General features: G+C 46.1%; 1 protein-coding gene and 1 non-coding gene across 10 annotated transcripts in view; one reads left to right on the top strand and one right to left on the bottom strand.

Moving 5' to 3' along the window:
- SLC7A6 (solute carrier family 7 member 6) overlaps positions 1-15,805 on the bottom strand; it is a 31,750-nt gene that overhangs the window by 9,256 nt on the left and 6,689 nt on the right. For 5 of the 9 annotated variants that reach the window (XR_897111.2, XM_011380536.2, XM_011380539.2 and 2 more), the window contains 7 exons: positions 14,446-14,575; positions 14,270-14,352; positions 13,070-13,625; positions 4,637-4,762; positions 2,603-2,747; positions 1,727-1,850; positions 1,409-1,512 (listed from right to left, as the gene is read on the bottom strand). Coding sequence is in view for 8 of the 9 variants with exons in the window: in XM_011380536.2 (XP_011378838.1) it covers positions 1,409-1,512; positions 1,727-1,850; positions 2,603-2,747; positions 4,637-4,762; positions 13,070-13,589 (1,019 nt within the window). In the remaining variant the exon portion in view is untranslated. The remainder of the gene's footprint in view (positions 1-1,408; positions 1,513-1,726; positions 1,851-2,602; positions 2,748-4,636; positions 4,763-13,069; positions 13,626-14,269; positions 14,353-14,445; positions 14,576-15,805) is intronic. The other 4 variants (XM_011380540.2, XM_011380537.2, XM_011380542.2 and 1 more) reach the window with 2 other exon arrangements.
- Positions 10,200-10,306, top strand: LOC111731761. Its single transcript, XR_002777307.1, has one exon. It is a non-coding gene; the product is annotated as a U6 spliceosomal RNA (small nuclear RNA).

Genomic DNA, 15,805 nt, shown 5'->3' with positions numbered 1-15,805 from the left:
TTAACACAATGGCTTTTTAAAGAAGGCAGCCAGACTTCTGCTGTACCCTCCATATACCTTCCCTGAGCTCTTGATATATGATAGGCCAGGATGAGCCTGGAGTTCAAAAAGACAACCCAGCCTTCCTCTCTGCACCTAAAGAGCCCTACTGACTGGGAAACAGAGCAGCAGAGAAAGGAATGCCACTGAGGGCAGTCAGCATCATCATGGAGCACATGGCACTCACCAGGCCTGGGGGTGGGCTGGAGGAACGAAAAGCTTTGCAAGAGATGACCACATCTGGGCAGGGAAGAAAAGCTGGAATTTGCCAGAGGTGAGTGGGTGGGTGAGGAAACAGTGCAAGCAAAGGCATAAGAGGCTTGGAGGCGTGAGAGTGTGGTCTCTGAAGGCTGGTGTAAGAATGTTTGTAGCCTTGGGATAGCAATATTTATAAGGTGAGTGGAAGAGGAATCAGGAAAGAAGCCTTCTTTTTAGCTACCAGAGTGTCACAGAAGCCCCAGGAATCATTTTAGAAGTACTGTAGAAGGTTGTTAGCATCATTTGCTTCGTGGGTCCAGTAGGACAAAGACTGAAAGGAGACTAAGAAGGAGGTCACTAGTATCCTTAGTAAGAACAGTTTAGTCGTAGAAGCCAAAGTGTAATGGGTAAATAAATGAATGACTGCTGAAATGCAAACTATTCTCTCAAGAAATGTGTCCAGTAAGGAAGAGGGGAGATGGGGAAAGCTGTTTTGTGACTTCTGTAGGAGGAGATGAAAGAAGCTTGTGTAGAGATGGCTCCAACCCACCAAAGAGAAGGGACAACTGATGAAGCAAAGTGCTGAAGAAGAAGGGAAGTCCGGAACCCTGAGACCAGGTAGCAGAGTCAGCCTGGCAAGGCACAACTGCTCCCATCTCTGAAACCACAGGAAGGACAGTGCTCTTATAGATAAGTCTCTGCACAAAGAGAAGAGCAGGAGCCTACCTGTCGGCTTCGGAATTTTCTGTGAAGTGAGGGGCAGAGTCATTCTGTACCAGTGCCTGGTACCCATCAAGTGCTCAGTAATCATTTACTGAAGGAATAAACCCTGGGGTTGTGCCATAACCCACAAGGAGCCTATAGGCTGGTGCCTGACAGGGTCCCTACGCCAAGCTACTGCCGTCCTCCTCCTTTCCACCTCCTCCTCTCCTACCAATCTGTCCTCACTTCAGACGGAAACATGAGCTACCAGCACATAAACATTTGCATTAAGGCAGGCACATACGTGCATACAGATGTGTACAAACATACGCACACACACCCACACACATGCACACGCCTTCTATTTCCAAGAGAGGAAGAAGGAAAAAGAAGAGCTCTTATGGGCTCACTCAAAGCCTTAGAGAATTAAATAATGGAGTCTGTTATGGGTGAAGCAGAGATACAGTACCTTGATGAAGCAAAGATAGATGCGTTGAGGCCCCCAAAGCAGGACAGGGCAACGGCAATAGGAATGGTCCAGCGGAACATGCCGAATGTCTGGTCAGCAAATGTCTGGGGGCAGAGCGCAGAAAGGGCACTCAGCATAAAACAGGGTTTCCTAAGTTTCCTGCATCTGGGCTGTCGGGACAAACACAGTTGCCACTGAGCAGCCCACCCTCTGGCCTAGACCTGCCACCTTGCCCTGCGGAGCTGGAGCGGCTGCAGAGAGATTGAACCATTCAGTATCATAAGATGACAAGCAAATAGGGATTCCCAAAAAACTCACCACAGCCACGGCATCACTGCCAAGGATATCTGAAATGCTCAGCACTGTGTAATAGGCCACATTGGTCAGAAGGTAGATGAGCGTCACAATTGGCATAGAAATCCCAATGGCCAGGGGCAGATTTCTGTCAGGACAAGTGAGACAGGACTATCTAGAACCAACCTCTCCTTGGGGTCAAAGTTCACCAAGGGATTTTTCTGACATTAAACAGTTCCCTGGCCTCTGGGTCTTTAAAGCACCTCTTTCCCATGTGGCCGAGAGTGAGTCTGTATCCCAAACCCCTGGGCTCTTTTGAGATAGAGACGAGAGAGAGAGAGAGAGAGAGAGAGAGAATGTGTGTGTGTGCGCGCATGTGTGTGTGTGAGAGAGAGAGAGACAGAGAGAGAGAGAGACAGAGAGAGAGAGAGACAGAGAAAGAGACAGATAGACAGCCAGACAGACCGTTCTCTGTGAAGATAGCTCATGATCAATATTTGACACCACCCACAATAGGACCAATGGGTCCCACTGAAGGAGCAGTGTCCTCTAAGGACTAGAGGCCAGGCTAGGGACCTGGTTGCCCAGAATAAACTTCTGGCTCCCCAGGCCTCAGTGTCAGGACCAGAGCACAAGGGCCTGCCACCTCAGCCCAGCTGGGTCTGCTGTAGCCCACTCCTCGGGGAAGGACCCTGGGGTCCTCCAATGTGAACATGAGGGCTGGGAGTCAGGGGCATTCCCACCTTTACTCCTTCCTGTCCTAACCCCTCATCCCTCTGAGCTAGAGGAGTAGGGAGGGATGAGAGACAGAGGGACAAGGGGAAGCAAGAGAGCAAGCACGCCCTCTACCAGCAGGAGTTCCAGCCACACTGGGGAATGAGAGAGTGAGCCCGCCTTTACCTTTCTGGGTTTTTGATTTCTTCTGTTACAAAATTAAGGGTGTCCCAACCTGAGTAAGAGAAGAGGGCAGAGTAGAGAGCAAGAGAGAGGTTTCCCGAATCCCAGGTGGAACCCTCAAAGGCATCCTGAAAGTGCTCAGAGTATCCTGCAGGGGCAAAGGTTGGTGGGGGTTCAGGAAGAAAAAAGAAAGGAGGAGGAAAGTGAAAAAGAAGGTGTAAAGAGAAGGGAAGGATGGGGAGGGGACGTATCAGGAAAGGAAGATGGAACAAAAGGAGAAAGGAGGAGGGTGAAGAAAAGAAGAGAAAAGCAAGAGGGAAGGGGGAAAAAAAAAACATAATTTAACACCAAAAGAATGGTAACCACCACTCCCTGCACACAACCACCACCCCACTCCCTCAGGAAAGTTCATATTCCTTCAGTAAAACTAGACAATCTCGGAAAAACAAAGGCATTCCTGGCTGCCGTCTGATGTGACACCTTTTCCAAAGCCTTAATGAATTTCCATTTTCTGCAAGAGACCTCACAGCAGGCCATAGTTCTTCCTATTTTTAAAAAGAACCCTGTCTATCATAAAAGAGTCGGTTTTCTACTACCAATTAGACCTTCCTGTGGACCTACCTCTCTCAGCCCAGACCACTGCACAATTTGGTCAAATGGGTTTCTCAGTCTCATGGAGAGAATGCTTTTGCTCTACTTGCAGTGTCTACGTTTGAGTGGGGCAGGAAATCGCAGGCTATTTAGAAACTGAGGTCTTATTTCCCACTGGGCCCGGGGTAGATCTGGGTCACCTCCACTCCTGAAGAGCCAGCCTAGGCACTTATTCTCCTTGGAGGCCTCCAGAGGCTACAGGCTTAAAAGCCGAGGAAGCAGCACCCAGCTGCCCAGGAGAGAGACCTTATGGACACACTGCAGGTTTTTAACAAGACCTAGACTTCTAAGGGAGCCTGTTGTCACCTTCTGCAGAGATTAGACCCACCCTTCGATGTGGCAAAAAGGGCTGGGTGTGCAGCACAGAAGGGAAAATAGAAATGTCCACGCCCCAGGGCTGTCAGTCATCACACACAGCAGTGGTTCCCTAAGGCACAGATCTTGGGGAGAGGATTACCCAACCACCCAATATGATCCTAAAATGCTTCTGAGACTCCAGGGACATCCAGATGGCCGGCTGTACTAACTTGGTACATGTGTACAAAGGTGCTAGACAAGTTGCCTAAGAATCACCAAGGGCACTTCTTAAAAACATGCCTTTTTCAACTCCAACTCAGAGCTTAATGCAATAGGTCTGAGATGGAGATCTCAGAACCTTAGGTGATTGCAAACACAACCAAGTTTAGAGACATGATCTAGAGAATTGGTTCTTAAATGACTGAAACATTCTTGGTCAAGGACACCTCAGGTCTTTTCTAAGGACTCAGGAGATCTTGGGAGGCCTGTTATCCTCACTGGTAATTTGCTCTGATCCAGGAATAAAAAAGCCTTCTATAGCCAACCTGCAGAAAAGTCAGTGCCAACTTCACAATATTTTAATATTTTGCTGCGAGCTGACTTTGGAAGGAATGCTGAATAAGAGCAAGTCCAGATGAAAAGTAAAGGCTATGAAATAACCACTCATTTCCACACCTGATATGCCCCCAACACACACACCATCCCACCACCCTCAAGAAGGGTCAAGTCATCCTACTCACTGTCTAGTAATCACAGACCAAAAACCAGGAGCCAGAGCAGGGCTCGCTCTATCCCTGTTGATTACTTGTATGAGCCAATTATGACCCAAGTTTCAAAAGTTCCTAGGCCCTTGGCTGGCTTCTTGCAATGCTCCTAGCCTCTACAAGGGAAAGGCTGGCTCCTGTCCATCTGACCAAGCCAGCCTGGCCCAAGAGGCCCAGGAACAAGATCTCTTGCTCTCAGTGACACGGCCTTGCATGTATGTAGAAAGAGCTGAGCATTAAAGCTAACAGTCCCCACGTCCTCCTCAGGGAACCCAGGGAACTCCTGGAGTCATGCACCCCCTTTCCCACCTCGGGCCCTTCTTACCCTGGCACAGTTTAACAATGCCCATAACAATGATGGCAATGAGCGCTAGGACCTTGGCATAAGTGAATATATCCTGCACACGTGTGCCCCACTTGACATAGGCACAATTCACAAATGTCAGCAGACCTAGAAGAAAAACCATAAAGTCACTGGCAGGTTTGAGCTGAGGGCACAGAGGCCCAATCTTTCTTCATAGAGTGCATCACCTCTGCCCTATCTGCCTCAGGCAAAGGGGCCAATGAACTTGTCAGAACCAGAATAGGCAAATGGAAGGACATCCCCCATGCGCCCCAGCTGGGAGCTCCCATGAATCCCGTCACTGTTGACAAGTAAAGATACACAGGCGCGCATTCCCTCAGGCCCAGGAATGGTGGCCTTCACCCACTCAGACTCCCAAAGCATAAGATCTCTCCACGGCCAAGAGAGGCCCATAATAAATGAGGTGAATTTGAATTTAGGTGGCAGGTCACTTGGGAATTAGAAAAACAATGTTTTGCATATACATGTAAAAAAAAAAAAAAAAAAAGCCTGTCATGTGCCCGACAATTTCATATACATTTTCTCAATTAATTCTCAGAACCCAACATGCATTCCAACTCCCATTTTATAGATGATAAAACTGAGGCTGAGAGGCTAACTACCATTCCTAAGTTCACATGGACCCCACTGATCTCCCCCACCTTCTTTCTATCCAAATCCCACAGTTCTCAGCGAGGTCCACAGAGAAGCTCAGCTGGGCGTTCCCGGGGACCCTGCCAGCTCTGCTGGCTTTATGGCCCAGTTCCCCATACACCTCGGTGATATCTGAGGCCTGTGTTGAAGATCTCGATATCTTACCCCTGCTGAACTGACCTGATCCACAGGGAAGGTACATGAACAATACACAAGGGGCTCCACAGTGGCATCTCTAATTACTGCCCCATCCTCCAAAAATAGAACTTTTACGTGAACCTCAAAAGTTACTATGAAATATTTTGGACTTATCCTCCAGACCACTTCTACTCACTCACTCCTACCCATTTTGTACTCTATTCTACTGGCCCCAGTTATACACAGAAGAGAGATGTCCTCCCTTCCTCCTCCTGCCATAGCCAACAGCAACTCCTACTTTCAAGGTCTCCCTCTACTCCACTTCCTCTGTAAAACCTTCCCCAAACAGACTAGCCAGCTGGCTCACTGAGCTCTCTCCCACCTTAACCCTATGGCATTCCTCCTTCACAGCACAGCTGAGTATCTCATGCTACGGTCATATGGACATCTGTCTCATGAGGTTTCTCCCTCAGACACTGGGGTGGTGCTTCCCCAAGGGGATCACAAATTATTAGGGGGAAACAAAGCATATTGTTTTAAGCTTATTGCCAAGCAAAAAGGGGAACTAATGAACCCTAGCGAGAATCAAGATGGTGATGACTCTCACTTAACCACAAATTCCCTGGAGCAAGTCAATTGTCAGAAAGTTAGACATTCCCCCAACACAAGTGGAGAAGAAAGCCTAGGGCCAGCCTGTGGAAATAAACATGGAGGGCTGAACAGCACCAAAAATACTTTAAGAGCTTTCACTCAGTACTCTGGCAAATGCCATAGGCACTTACTACTCAGTCATATGAGGTGGGGGCTGGAGGGTGGAGGCAATGGCCAAGGCAAAGAGGAGAAGACCAAAGGAATGCATGCTGCTGACAGATTTTCCCAGAGACCTACCTTACTAATCAGTTTGCTATGTGGGGCTAACTAAGCCTAGGTCGGCTAACACAAGGATTACCTAGTTAATAGCCACCAGTAATCCACAGACCCCTGTGCAACACAGTAAGCATATTTTGAGGTGCCTGCCTACCTGCCGGGCCCCTTCTTGGGAATTGCTCCCCCTCTTCTATCATGGTTGATCAAGCCAGACACTGGACCCAAGCTGAGCCTATTCGACCGTCCCTGCCAGGAACATGGAGTGTGAGTAATGAGAGACTGAATGTATCTAACAGCAGCAGAGTAAGGGCCACAGCGAGTCAAAGTCACATGCAAACCTCTGTAACAGAGGAACGAAAACAGGAAAGCAGAGGAAGGAAGCAGTACTACAGAAAAAAAGAAGTGAGAAGGTATACAGCTTGTGAGAAAATTACTGACAGAAAGACACAGAAATACACAGAAGACAGGAGAGACAGAGACAAGGGGGCGGAGACAGAGAGAAGGGAACAAAAAAAGAGAGAGAGAAAGATGGATCTACACACAGAAAAAGAAACTATCTCACAATGTCCTTGCTGTGCTCACTGTGCTCCCGGTTTGTAGCACCAAGATGTGGCCATGAGATGGAGGAGAGAGGCTGGCAGAACCCTCAGCCTGACTGACAGGCACTCCCCCTTGCTTCTGCTCCTTCTCCTTTCCTGCTACGAATTTCCCCCGTGGCTGGGTACTCTCTGCACACGGTGGAAATTCAATGCCTAGTGTTGAAGGAATGAGTGAAGGTGGCACCTCATGGAAGTCCCTGCAAAGCCCCTTCTGAAAGACCAGCTGGCAGGGTACAAAAGAGCCTGGTCACATGGGTTGCCTCTGGGTAGGAAGACTAAAACTTGGAGAGGGAAGGAGACTTTTTCCATTATATACCCTTTTATACATTGACTTATTTACCCTGCAATAGAAATAAAAATACTTAATTAACGTGCAGTCAGAGAGCAGGGTCAGGAGTAGGGTGGGGTTGAGTAAGCTGCCTAGGGCATGAAAGTTAAGGAGGCCTCACTGTCAGAGCCACTGGGCAAATCATTCTGAAATGCTGGCCCCAAGTGCCTTGCTTGTTTTACCCAACTCTCAGCCCTGCCAGAGTGAAGAGAGCTCTGAAAACCGTCTACCAAGCAGAAGTCATCAGAAAGTATTCCAGATTCTAATTCAGAAACAAAATTTCATCATCTGATCCCACCCCTCTATGCCCCCCAGGACTTCCATCCCCAACTAGCACCAATGAGTATCAGAGCTCAAACAGAAGAAAGCAGGGCTGGATTCAACGACCACAATGAGAACATCCAAGCCTTCCCTCTTCTCCTGATCTCATTTCCTTGCTAGAAAGCCTGCACCAGTGAGTGTGGGACTCATATGAGGGTCTTCAAAGCTCTCTGGGGGTTTGTTGCTGAGAAAGTACTTAAATAGCAGACCCAAACCCAAAGCAGAAACAACAAATCCCCAAGTCTCTCTGTGGCAAAGACTGCTAGTTATCTTCCATTTTTCCTTAGTAATAAAAATTGTAGCTGGAGTCATGGCTGCCAAAATAAAGTTTACATTTCCCAGCCTCTCTTGCAGGCAGGTATGGCCAGGTAACTAGGTTCTTGCCCCAGAGATGTAAGCAAAGTTTTAAATGAATAAGACCTCAGGAAGTATCTTTGAAGGATGGGGTGTACCTTTCTTTATCCTTCCTGTCTACAATGCAGACCTGACAGCTAGAGCCTGATTAACACTCTTGAACCACCGGCTAAGAGTCACATGCTGAGGATGGCAGAATAGTAGGGCAGAAGGAAAGAACCTGGCCCCCTGAAGAATTATGATGTCATCTTACAAGCCTCGCACTGCCTTTTATTATGAGAGAGAAATCAATTTCAATATGTTTGAGCTATGCTACTTATGGTTTTCAGTTGTTTAAAACATAAACAAATCCGTAATAATACATGCGCCCTCAGACAGACTTGCACCTCTCATACTCTCTGATGAGGAGCTGGCCTGATGATCTGAAGCTGTAGTCCCAGTCATGCTGACAGTCACAGCTCTCTCCTCCTACAGGAAACAGGGAGGAGCAGGAACCCTTCCAATTCCTCCCACAAACAGGTGTTGCTAAGAAGCATTCAAAGACAGAGACGCGTAATCCTTAATAACAACAAAAAATAGCTACAAGGTGGGAAATGAAAAAAATCGGGGGAAAAAAATCATCTACAAGTCTATTAAGAGAGAAATGTTCTACAACAGTCCAGGGGAGAAAAACACTTCCAAATGGAAATCCCATGATCAGGATCTACCTCTTAGGATGTGTATGAATATGTAATGTACATGCCTTTTTTAAAAGCCTCCTTGTTTTTAATTATACAAATATACACATTTAGTCTTAGTATCAAAATATTCAAACTTTATATAGGGTTAGAGCACAGGATCTTTGAGCAACTGTGGTCAAGATCCAGTTCTCCTTTGGCCTGTCACTGTCAGAACATGAAAGCCATCTGTCCACATCAGTGACTGACCAAAATAGAGAAGAATCCTTTCTACTCAGACCTCTGCCCAGGCCCAAGTTCAAGGTAGCAAGGGACAATAGAAAGCTATTCAGAAACCATCCAGTGTTTCTTCACTCCAGTCTCACGCTTGGCAGTATTCCTCCCTTTCCTCTTCCTCCTCACTGCTAGCCTCACTGAGCAAACTCTAAGGGGCAATGGAGTCTCAGGCGTTAGCAGGCCTCTGCTTCGATACCGCTGTGTCAGTGCTGAACTGACTCCCATGTTGAAATCTTCATGGCAAATAATCACCAGTGATGTGTGTGAGGTTACATAACAGTCAGGATCCAACAAAGAAAAATGGACCGACAACATCTAAGCCAGAAACATACACTTCTGCAGTCGTTCTCTTACAATGCTGGGCACCTGGCCAGAGAGGGGACCTATGTACCTCAATAACTGCCATTTCTGCTCACAATCTCATAAGTGAATAAGAGCCCCTATGCATAATGAGTTCAGTCGGCAGCCTGAGGCCCCACCTCAAGAGTCCAAGACCCCAGAACGCATATGAGCAGAATGCACCTTCAGGACGAGTTTCTCAACCTCAGATCTACTGACATTTGGGGGCTGGTAAGCCTTTGCTGTACAGGGCTGTGCTGTGTGTTCCAGGATGTTCAGCAGCACCCTTGGCCTCTACCCATTAGATGTCAGTAGCACACCCTCCCAAAAGCTGTGATGACCAAAAATGACTCCAGACCTTGCTAAATGGTTCAACTCCAGTTGAGAACCACTGCTCTAAGAAAATGAGTAATTAAGATAGCCTAAAATCCAAAAGAAAGCTGCTTGTATCTCCTTGCCCAGAGTAACTTAGTAGTGGGGGTGGAGGGCTGCTAGAAAGCCAGCATCTGAAACAGCAATGTCTTCAGGGACCAAGAAGGTAATACAAATGAGCAATAAGTAATGCCAAGAATGTCTGGGTATAAAACAGGAGGGAATGGAGGGCTGCAATGAACTGGAAACTATGTGCTCCATGTAAAGGAAACGATCACTACTCAAACGCAGCTGATTGTGTCAGGCAGGAATTTGGGTCCAAAGTTGCCAGAAATTTTGATTTTTCAAGAGAAAGGGTAAGTCCTGATTTTCAAATGTTGGTAAGTCAAAATTGTTGCGAACACTTTGTAAGCCCAACAATACATCTGTGAGCCAAGTCTGGCCCATGGGCCACCAGCTTGCGGCTCTACCCTAGAGTTGTTTATATGAAGACCGCCTGGACCGTTATTTCTAGAATGGAACATTAACTGTATAGCCTGTCATGGTTAAAACTTCTTTAGGCAGTCTCCCAACCAACAACCTAGACTCCTCTCATGTCTCAGTTTCAAGACTAATTTAATGTACTCGCTTCAACAGCACATATACTAAAATTGGAACAATACAGAAAAGATTAGCATGGCCCCTGCACAAGGATAACACGCAAATTCATGAAGCCTTCCATATTAAAAAAAAAAAAAAAGAGAGAGAGAGTATCCTACCCAAATCTCACCCTGGATTCAGTGTAGATCTTCGGTATTTCCCTAATTATGACGTAACTGGTTTCTTCCAATTTGTTTCTTGAGCCTAGGCCAGTCTCATCGCCACTCCTGCCCAAGTAGACTCTCTCCAGCACATCATAGTTTTGCTGGATGATCCATCAGCCTGATTGTACACCCTCAGTTCCAAGAAGAGAATTAAGCTGAACCCTAAAGCCTAGTTGGTTAGGATGGGATAAGGTTTTATGTTTTGGCCCCACCTCTGACAAGTTCCTGTCCTCAGGCCTGCATTATGGAAAAGGCTACACTTCTGGGACATGGGGCTTGCAGGAATTCAGATTCTGAGAAATCTGGGTAAAAGTACATTTGAATGAAAAAAGCTATGAGATACCACGACTGCACTTCTAGGAGATGAGGTCTCTCCTCCAATCAAAAGATGTGTTCCTGGGGTGGGGATGGGCTTCCTAAGCACAAAAACAACAGTAGAAATCATAAAGGTTATTCTTGGAATTCATCCTAAGGCTATCTCAGGACCAATGCACAGGCACTCTCAGGTGCTCAAAAAAGAGTACAAACTCACAAAACCTTCTAGAAAGCAACTGGGTAACACATGAAGAACCTCGAAACAGTTTATTTCTATAGACTTGGGGGTTTCTCTTATATAATTCTATCTTATGAAAATATGCAACAATCTGAAAATGATTTATGTACAAAGATCCCCACAGCATTATTTATAATAACATTCTAGAACACTTAGTATGTGCCAGGCAGAGATGTACTATATATGTACTGATTCATTTATCCCTCACAACAATCTCTTCAGATAGGTACAATCAATATTTCCATTTCACAAGTGAGAAAAAAAAGGCAACAGCCAACTAACCCCTCCAAGGTCTGCAGCTACTTGATGGAAAAGCCAGAAACAAACCCAGTCTGGTACAAGAGCCTGTGATCTTAACCACTGTACCACACTTTCAGGAACTACTTACATGTCCCCAAACCACGTTTTCTAAGAATATTTGATGAAGGGATTAAATAACGAAAAATTTTAAAAGCCATATACAAGCCACAAAGAGTATGATCTCAAGGGTACTTTTTAAAAATTATAAATATGCACAGAAAAAAAATACTGGAAGGTATTTTACACAAATAGAAGAAATAGTTCTCCAGGAGATAAAATCATGGGGTGATTTTAGTTTAGTTTTTTGGTTTTGGGGTTTGGTTTTTTTTTTGCATTTTTCAAATTGTCTGTAAAGTCAATTACCTTTTAATTAAGAAAAAAAAGAGACACACGCTACTTTAAAAAAATGTTTCTTTTGAAGAACATTCCACAAAAACAGGGAATGTTTTTACCTTAAGTTTATAAATTATAGCTTAAGTTTAAAAAGCAGAATATAAAGTTATACGCAAAGTATGATGCCAATTCTATGAAAGAAAGAAATGAAGACAGGAATGAACTATTAAAAATGCTCATCTCTTGGTGGGAAATTAAGGGTGATTTGAGGCTAAGTTAATTTTCTCCTTAATGAATATATTTTATAATCAGAAAGTTATTCCCTTTATTACAGAGCTCAATCAGACCAGAGTCCCCCTGGCCAAACCCTATCAGTTTTACATCGGTCTGAGTACCGACCTTCCCTCCTCCCAGGCGTATCTGTGGAGGGGAGCCCTTTAACGTTTCTTTTTAACAAATTCCTTAAAGTTATGAGCCACAGTGTACTGTATAATCCCTTATTGCTAACTCCACCGTGCTCTCAGTCTATTTTTAACACTGTGGATAAACTACATACAGTGCCAACACTTTTGCAAGCAGAGATACGGAAAGAACAGAGTATAATTAAGTGCCTTGGCAGCACAGTGCTAAGAAATACGGAGAATTCTGGGCTACTTCTCAGCTAAAATACTACCTCTACATGACTGGGCAAATTCACAGCAATCTTCTCTTCCTTTCAGTGATTTCACACAGAATCCCTCCTTACTACCTCATGACAGAAAAAGTAAAAAAAGAGGGATCCACTGGGATCTCTTAGGTTCTGCCCTCAGAAACCCAAACATGGGGTAGAAGCCATCCACCTTCCTCTAACTGGCCCCAGGCAGACCTTGTTTGCAAAGTCAGTGTAAAGAAATCTGAAACATCAGTGGGAAAAAGCCATTTTGGTGTTTAGAACATCTGCTGCTTAGAACCAGCTGTAGAGAGTGATAGTGGCAGGAAGGAGTGGCCCTGTGGACCTAAGAGATAACACCTTGGGACCCCAACAACCTTGAGAAGCCGATTTCCTCACTGACACCTTTAAACTGGTTTACAATAAAAAGCTGGAAAACAAAATAACTTTTTTTTTTAGAGCAAAAGAATAAAGGCCTCAGCATTTAGGTTTTTTCTGGGTTAAGTTACAACTAATGATGTTGACTCTATTCAAAACACCTGACAAGACAAATATAAGACACACACCATCCTGTCACACAGACTGGGGAACAGAACTCAGGGACAGCCAAGAGTGGATGGAATATGAGGCAACAAAAGCCACAAAAACAGATTCAAACTTCTCCCACCCCCGTCTTTTACCCTTACTTATCTCAGGACCAAATGACTCTGGTGAAATTACTTCTTCAAAAGGTATGACACCTCTCTTCCCTCACAAAAAGCAAAATATGCTGTTCAAATGTAAGGTACCATTAGCATTATTAAACTAACCCCCACCCCCACACATACTCCCCGACTAAGCCCCCAGACTTACATATGCAAGCAGCAGCGATGAGACGGCAGGCCAGGTACGGGGGATCACAGTTGGGAAAGGAGGGCTGGATGATGTAGTTGGCAAAGGTGATGGCAATGATGGCCTGACTGGTGGGCTCAACGATTAGCAGAGAGGCCCACAGGCGGATGAAGGCAATGAAGCCCCCAAAGGCTTCTAGGATATAAGCGTAGCTGGCCCCAGATTTGGTGATGGTGGTCCCCAATTCTGCATAGCAAAGGGCACCCACAATGGAGAAAAGCCCGCCAACGGCCCATACAGCCAGTGACAACCCATAGGAGGCCGTGTATACTAGCACGCCCTTGGGTGAAACAAAAATTCCTGAACCGATCATGTTGCCCACCACTAGGCTGACCCCATTCAGCAGAGAAATCTCCTTCTTCAGCTGCATAGTTTCTGTGGTCTCCTGTGGTGGCACGTTGACATTTTTTTCTCTGGGTTGGCCATCCTCAGGAATGAAATGATTCGCGGACGTGGGCCTCTCCAGCTCACTGGCTTCCATTGCAAATGGTTCCTTCACACCCGTGTTTTCTGTGGCCTGGCAAAGAATATAAGTATGTCAATCTAGGGCAGGAGCTGGTGAGGCTTTGGTTTAGACTTGCAAGGCAAGCAGATTTCCCTGCACACTGTTTGTGCAGGAACAACATGCCTCATACACAGACTTAAATACCATGAGCCTGTCTGTTTCCACCACAGGACTCAGGGAAATGGAGTTAAACAGACCTCTTCTGCTCCCAAAAAAGACACCAGGAGAGCTCAGGCATGATAGGATGGCGAATTCCAAAAAGAGGTACCTGGCTTGACATCCAGAGTAGGCTGGCATTAGGTTCATCCACAGCACAGATTTTCCCTGCGATGTAACTTTTGCTCTGTTCTTACCACCTAAAAACCTGCAAACCTGCCCTTCAGAGAAGACCAGCATCCCAGCACCAGGTTCCCAGCCCTAGCCAGGCAGACAGGCTTCTCACTATCCATACCCAGGTAACCCTGCCCACTCATCCCCACCCAAACATAAACGGGGACTTCTGCAGTGTCCAGCCACATGTGAAGAGGTCTGTAGCTACTCGCAGACTGGCAAAGAACATGAGCAGGTGGTGGGATGGGCTAGGAAGATGCTGAGACAAAGGCATATCCCTATTGCAGAGACTAGACCAAAAAGATGACCTTCATGAAAATACACACCCATGTGTTGCTGTGTCCACAATATCCACCTTACTTTGTACACTGCTGCTTGCCCACTCAACACCTTTCTCTTTCCAAAGTGTCTGGAAGAAAGGAATAACATAAGACCATATAGAGAAACAGTATCCAGAGGCACCCTAACCCAGGGTTCATTTGTTATTGGCTTATTTGCTTACCTCAACATGCCCCTCACTACCATATGGGTGGGATTACAAAGAGATTCTCCCAGTACAAGACCCAAGAGTCTTGACAACCAATCAAAGCTTTAAAGTTTCTCTTATCCACAGATCTGGCATTGGAAGCATCCTGTAGAGAGACAGTATGCACACACACATGCGTACACACATGCGCACACACACACACACACACACATAGTATCTTTGGATCAGAGTCAGGTCAGTCCAGAAACCTCATGGAAGTTAGATTTCACATCAATCTACCGACAAAGGACCCGGAATCTGTCAGAGAAAGACAATCAACTTCCTGACCTTCCACTCAGCATGGCCCTCTTCCTGCCTCAATTCCTGTGCCCCAGGAGTCAGGAATTCAGATCCCCTACTCCTAACTTATCTTCTGGAGAAAGGAATCTGGCAGGTCATTTGATTTGATTCCCGCCCAAGAGTCAGTCCTTTATAAAAAGTCACAGAGATGCCTTCCTTGGCTAAGAATGAGATGACTACAGTATCTTCCCAGAAGCCAGAACTTTGCCTCACTGAGCTCAGAGCAAGGGAACCATGGCCACTTTAGAGTAGTTCTCAGGGAAAATTCCGATCTCTACAAGCCTCACCCAAAACTCCTGCCTTACCTGTCCCAGTCTCCTTCCTGAGTCTAGACCTGAGCCCAAGTGGAAAAGCTCCTCTGGGGCACTAGCGAGCTCCCAGAGGAGCTGAGCCAGCCTATCTCTGCTTAGGAGAGGCCTGGCTTTAAGGTGACACCACTTTTCCTTTTGCTCTTGGCACCAAGCCATTCAGGTTTCCCTATGCAGGCACACAGGGGCATATTTGTTTTCACATGTCTGTCAGGTGAGCCCAGGCATCCATGAAAACAAAACCAGGAAATAGCCAGGGAGCCTATATTCTCACGTAAGAGCCAGGTGCAGAGACTTAGGTTGCCCTTTTTCACCCAACTCAACACAGAGGCAAACAGAAAAACTGGCCCCAGTGACCACTCCGGCCTCCCCCTATTCCACTGGACCCTAGCTAGGGTAGGGGATGCAGGTGGGAGAGGGAATCAACCTGGTACTTTTCTGACTTCTGACACCAGATATGTGGGTTTTCTACACAGTAAGCAATTTCGCAACACCAGCTGGGTGTCCTATGATTTAACTCGATCTGAAACAATCTACGTGGAGACAGCATCAGATACCATGGGTAAAGGGCTCAGCCCTACAAAACCACCCGCTACCACCATTTCAGATGCCAATCTCAAGGCTAAGTTGTTACCAGTGCTTCTGACTGGCTATAAATCAAAGGTTTCCAATACACCCTCCTCGGGTTCAATTAATTTGCTAGAGCAGCTCACAGAATTCAGGAAAAC

The sequence above is a fragment of the Pteropus vampyrus genome, unplaced genomic scaffold (genome assembly GCF_000151845.1).
Source record: "Pteropus vampyrus isolate Shadow unplaced genomic scaffold, Pvam_2.0 Scaffold394, whole genome shotgun sequence".
NCBI classification, from domain to species: Eukaryota; Metazoa; Chordata; class Mammalia; order Chiroptera; family Pteropodidae; genus Pteropus; species Pteropus vampyrus.
The sequence above is the reverse complement of the archived record's forward strand: the minus strand, read 5'-3'. Positions and strand labels throughout refer to the sequence as shown.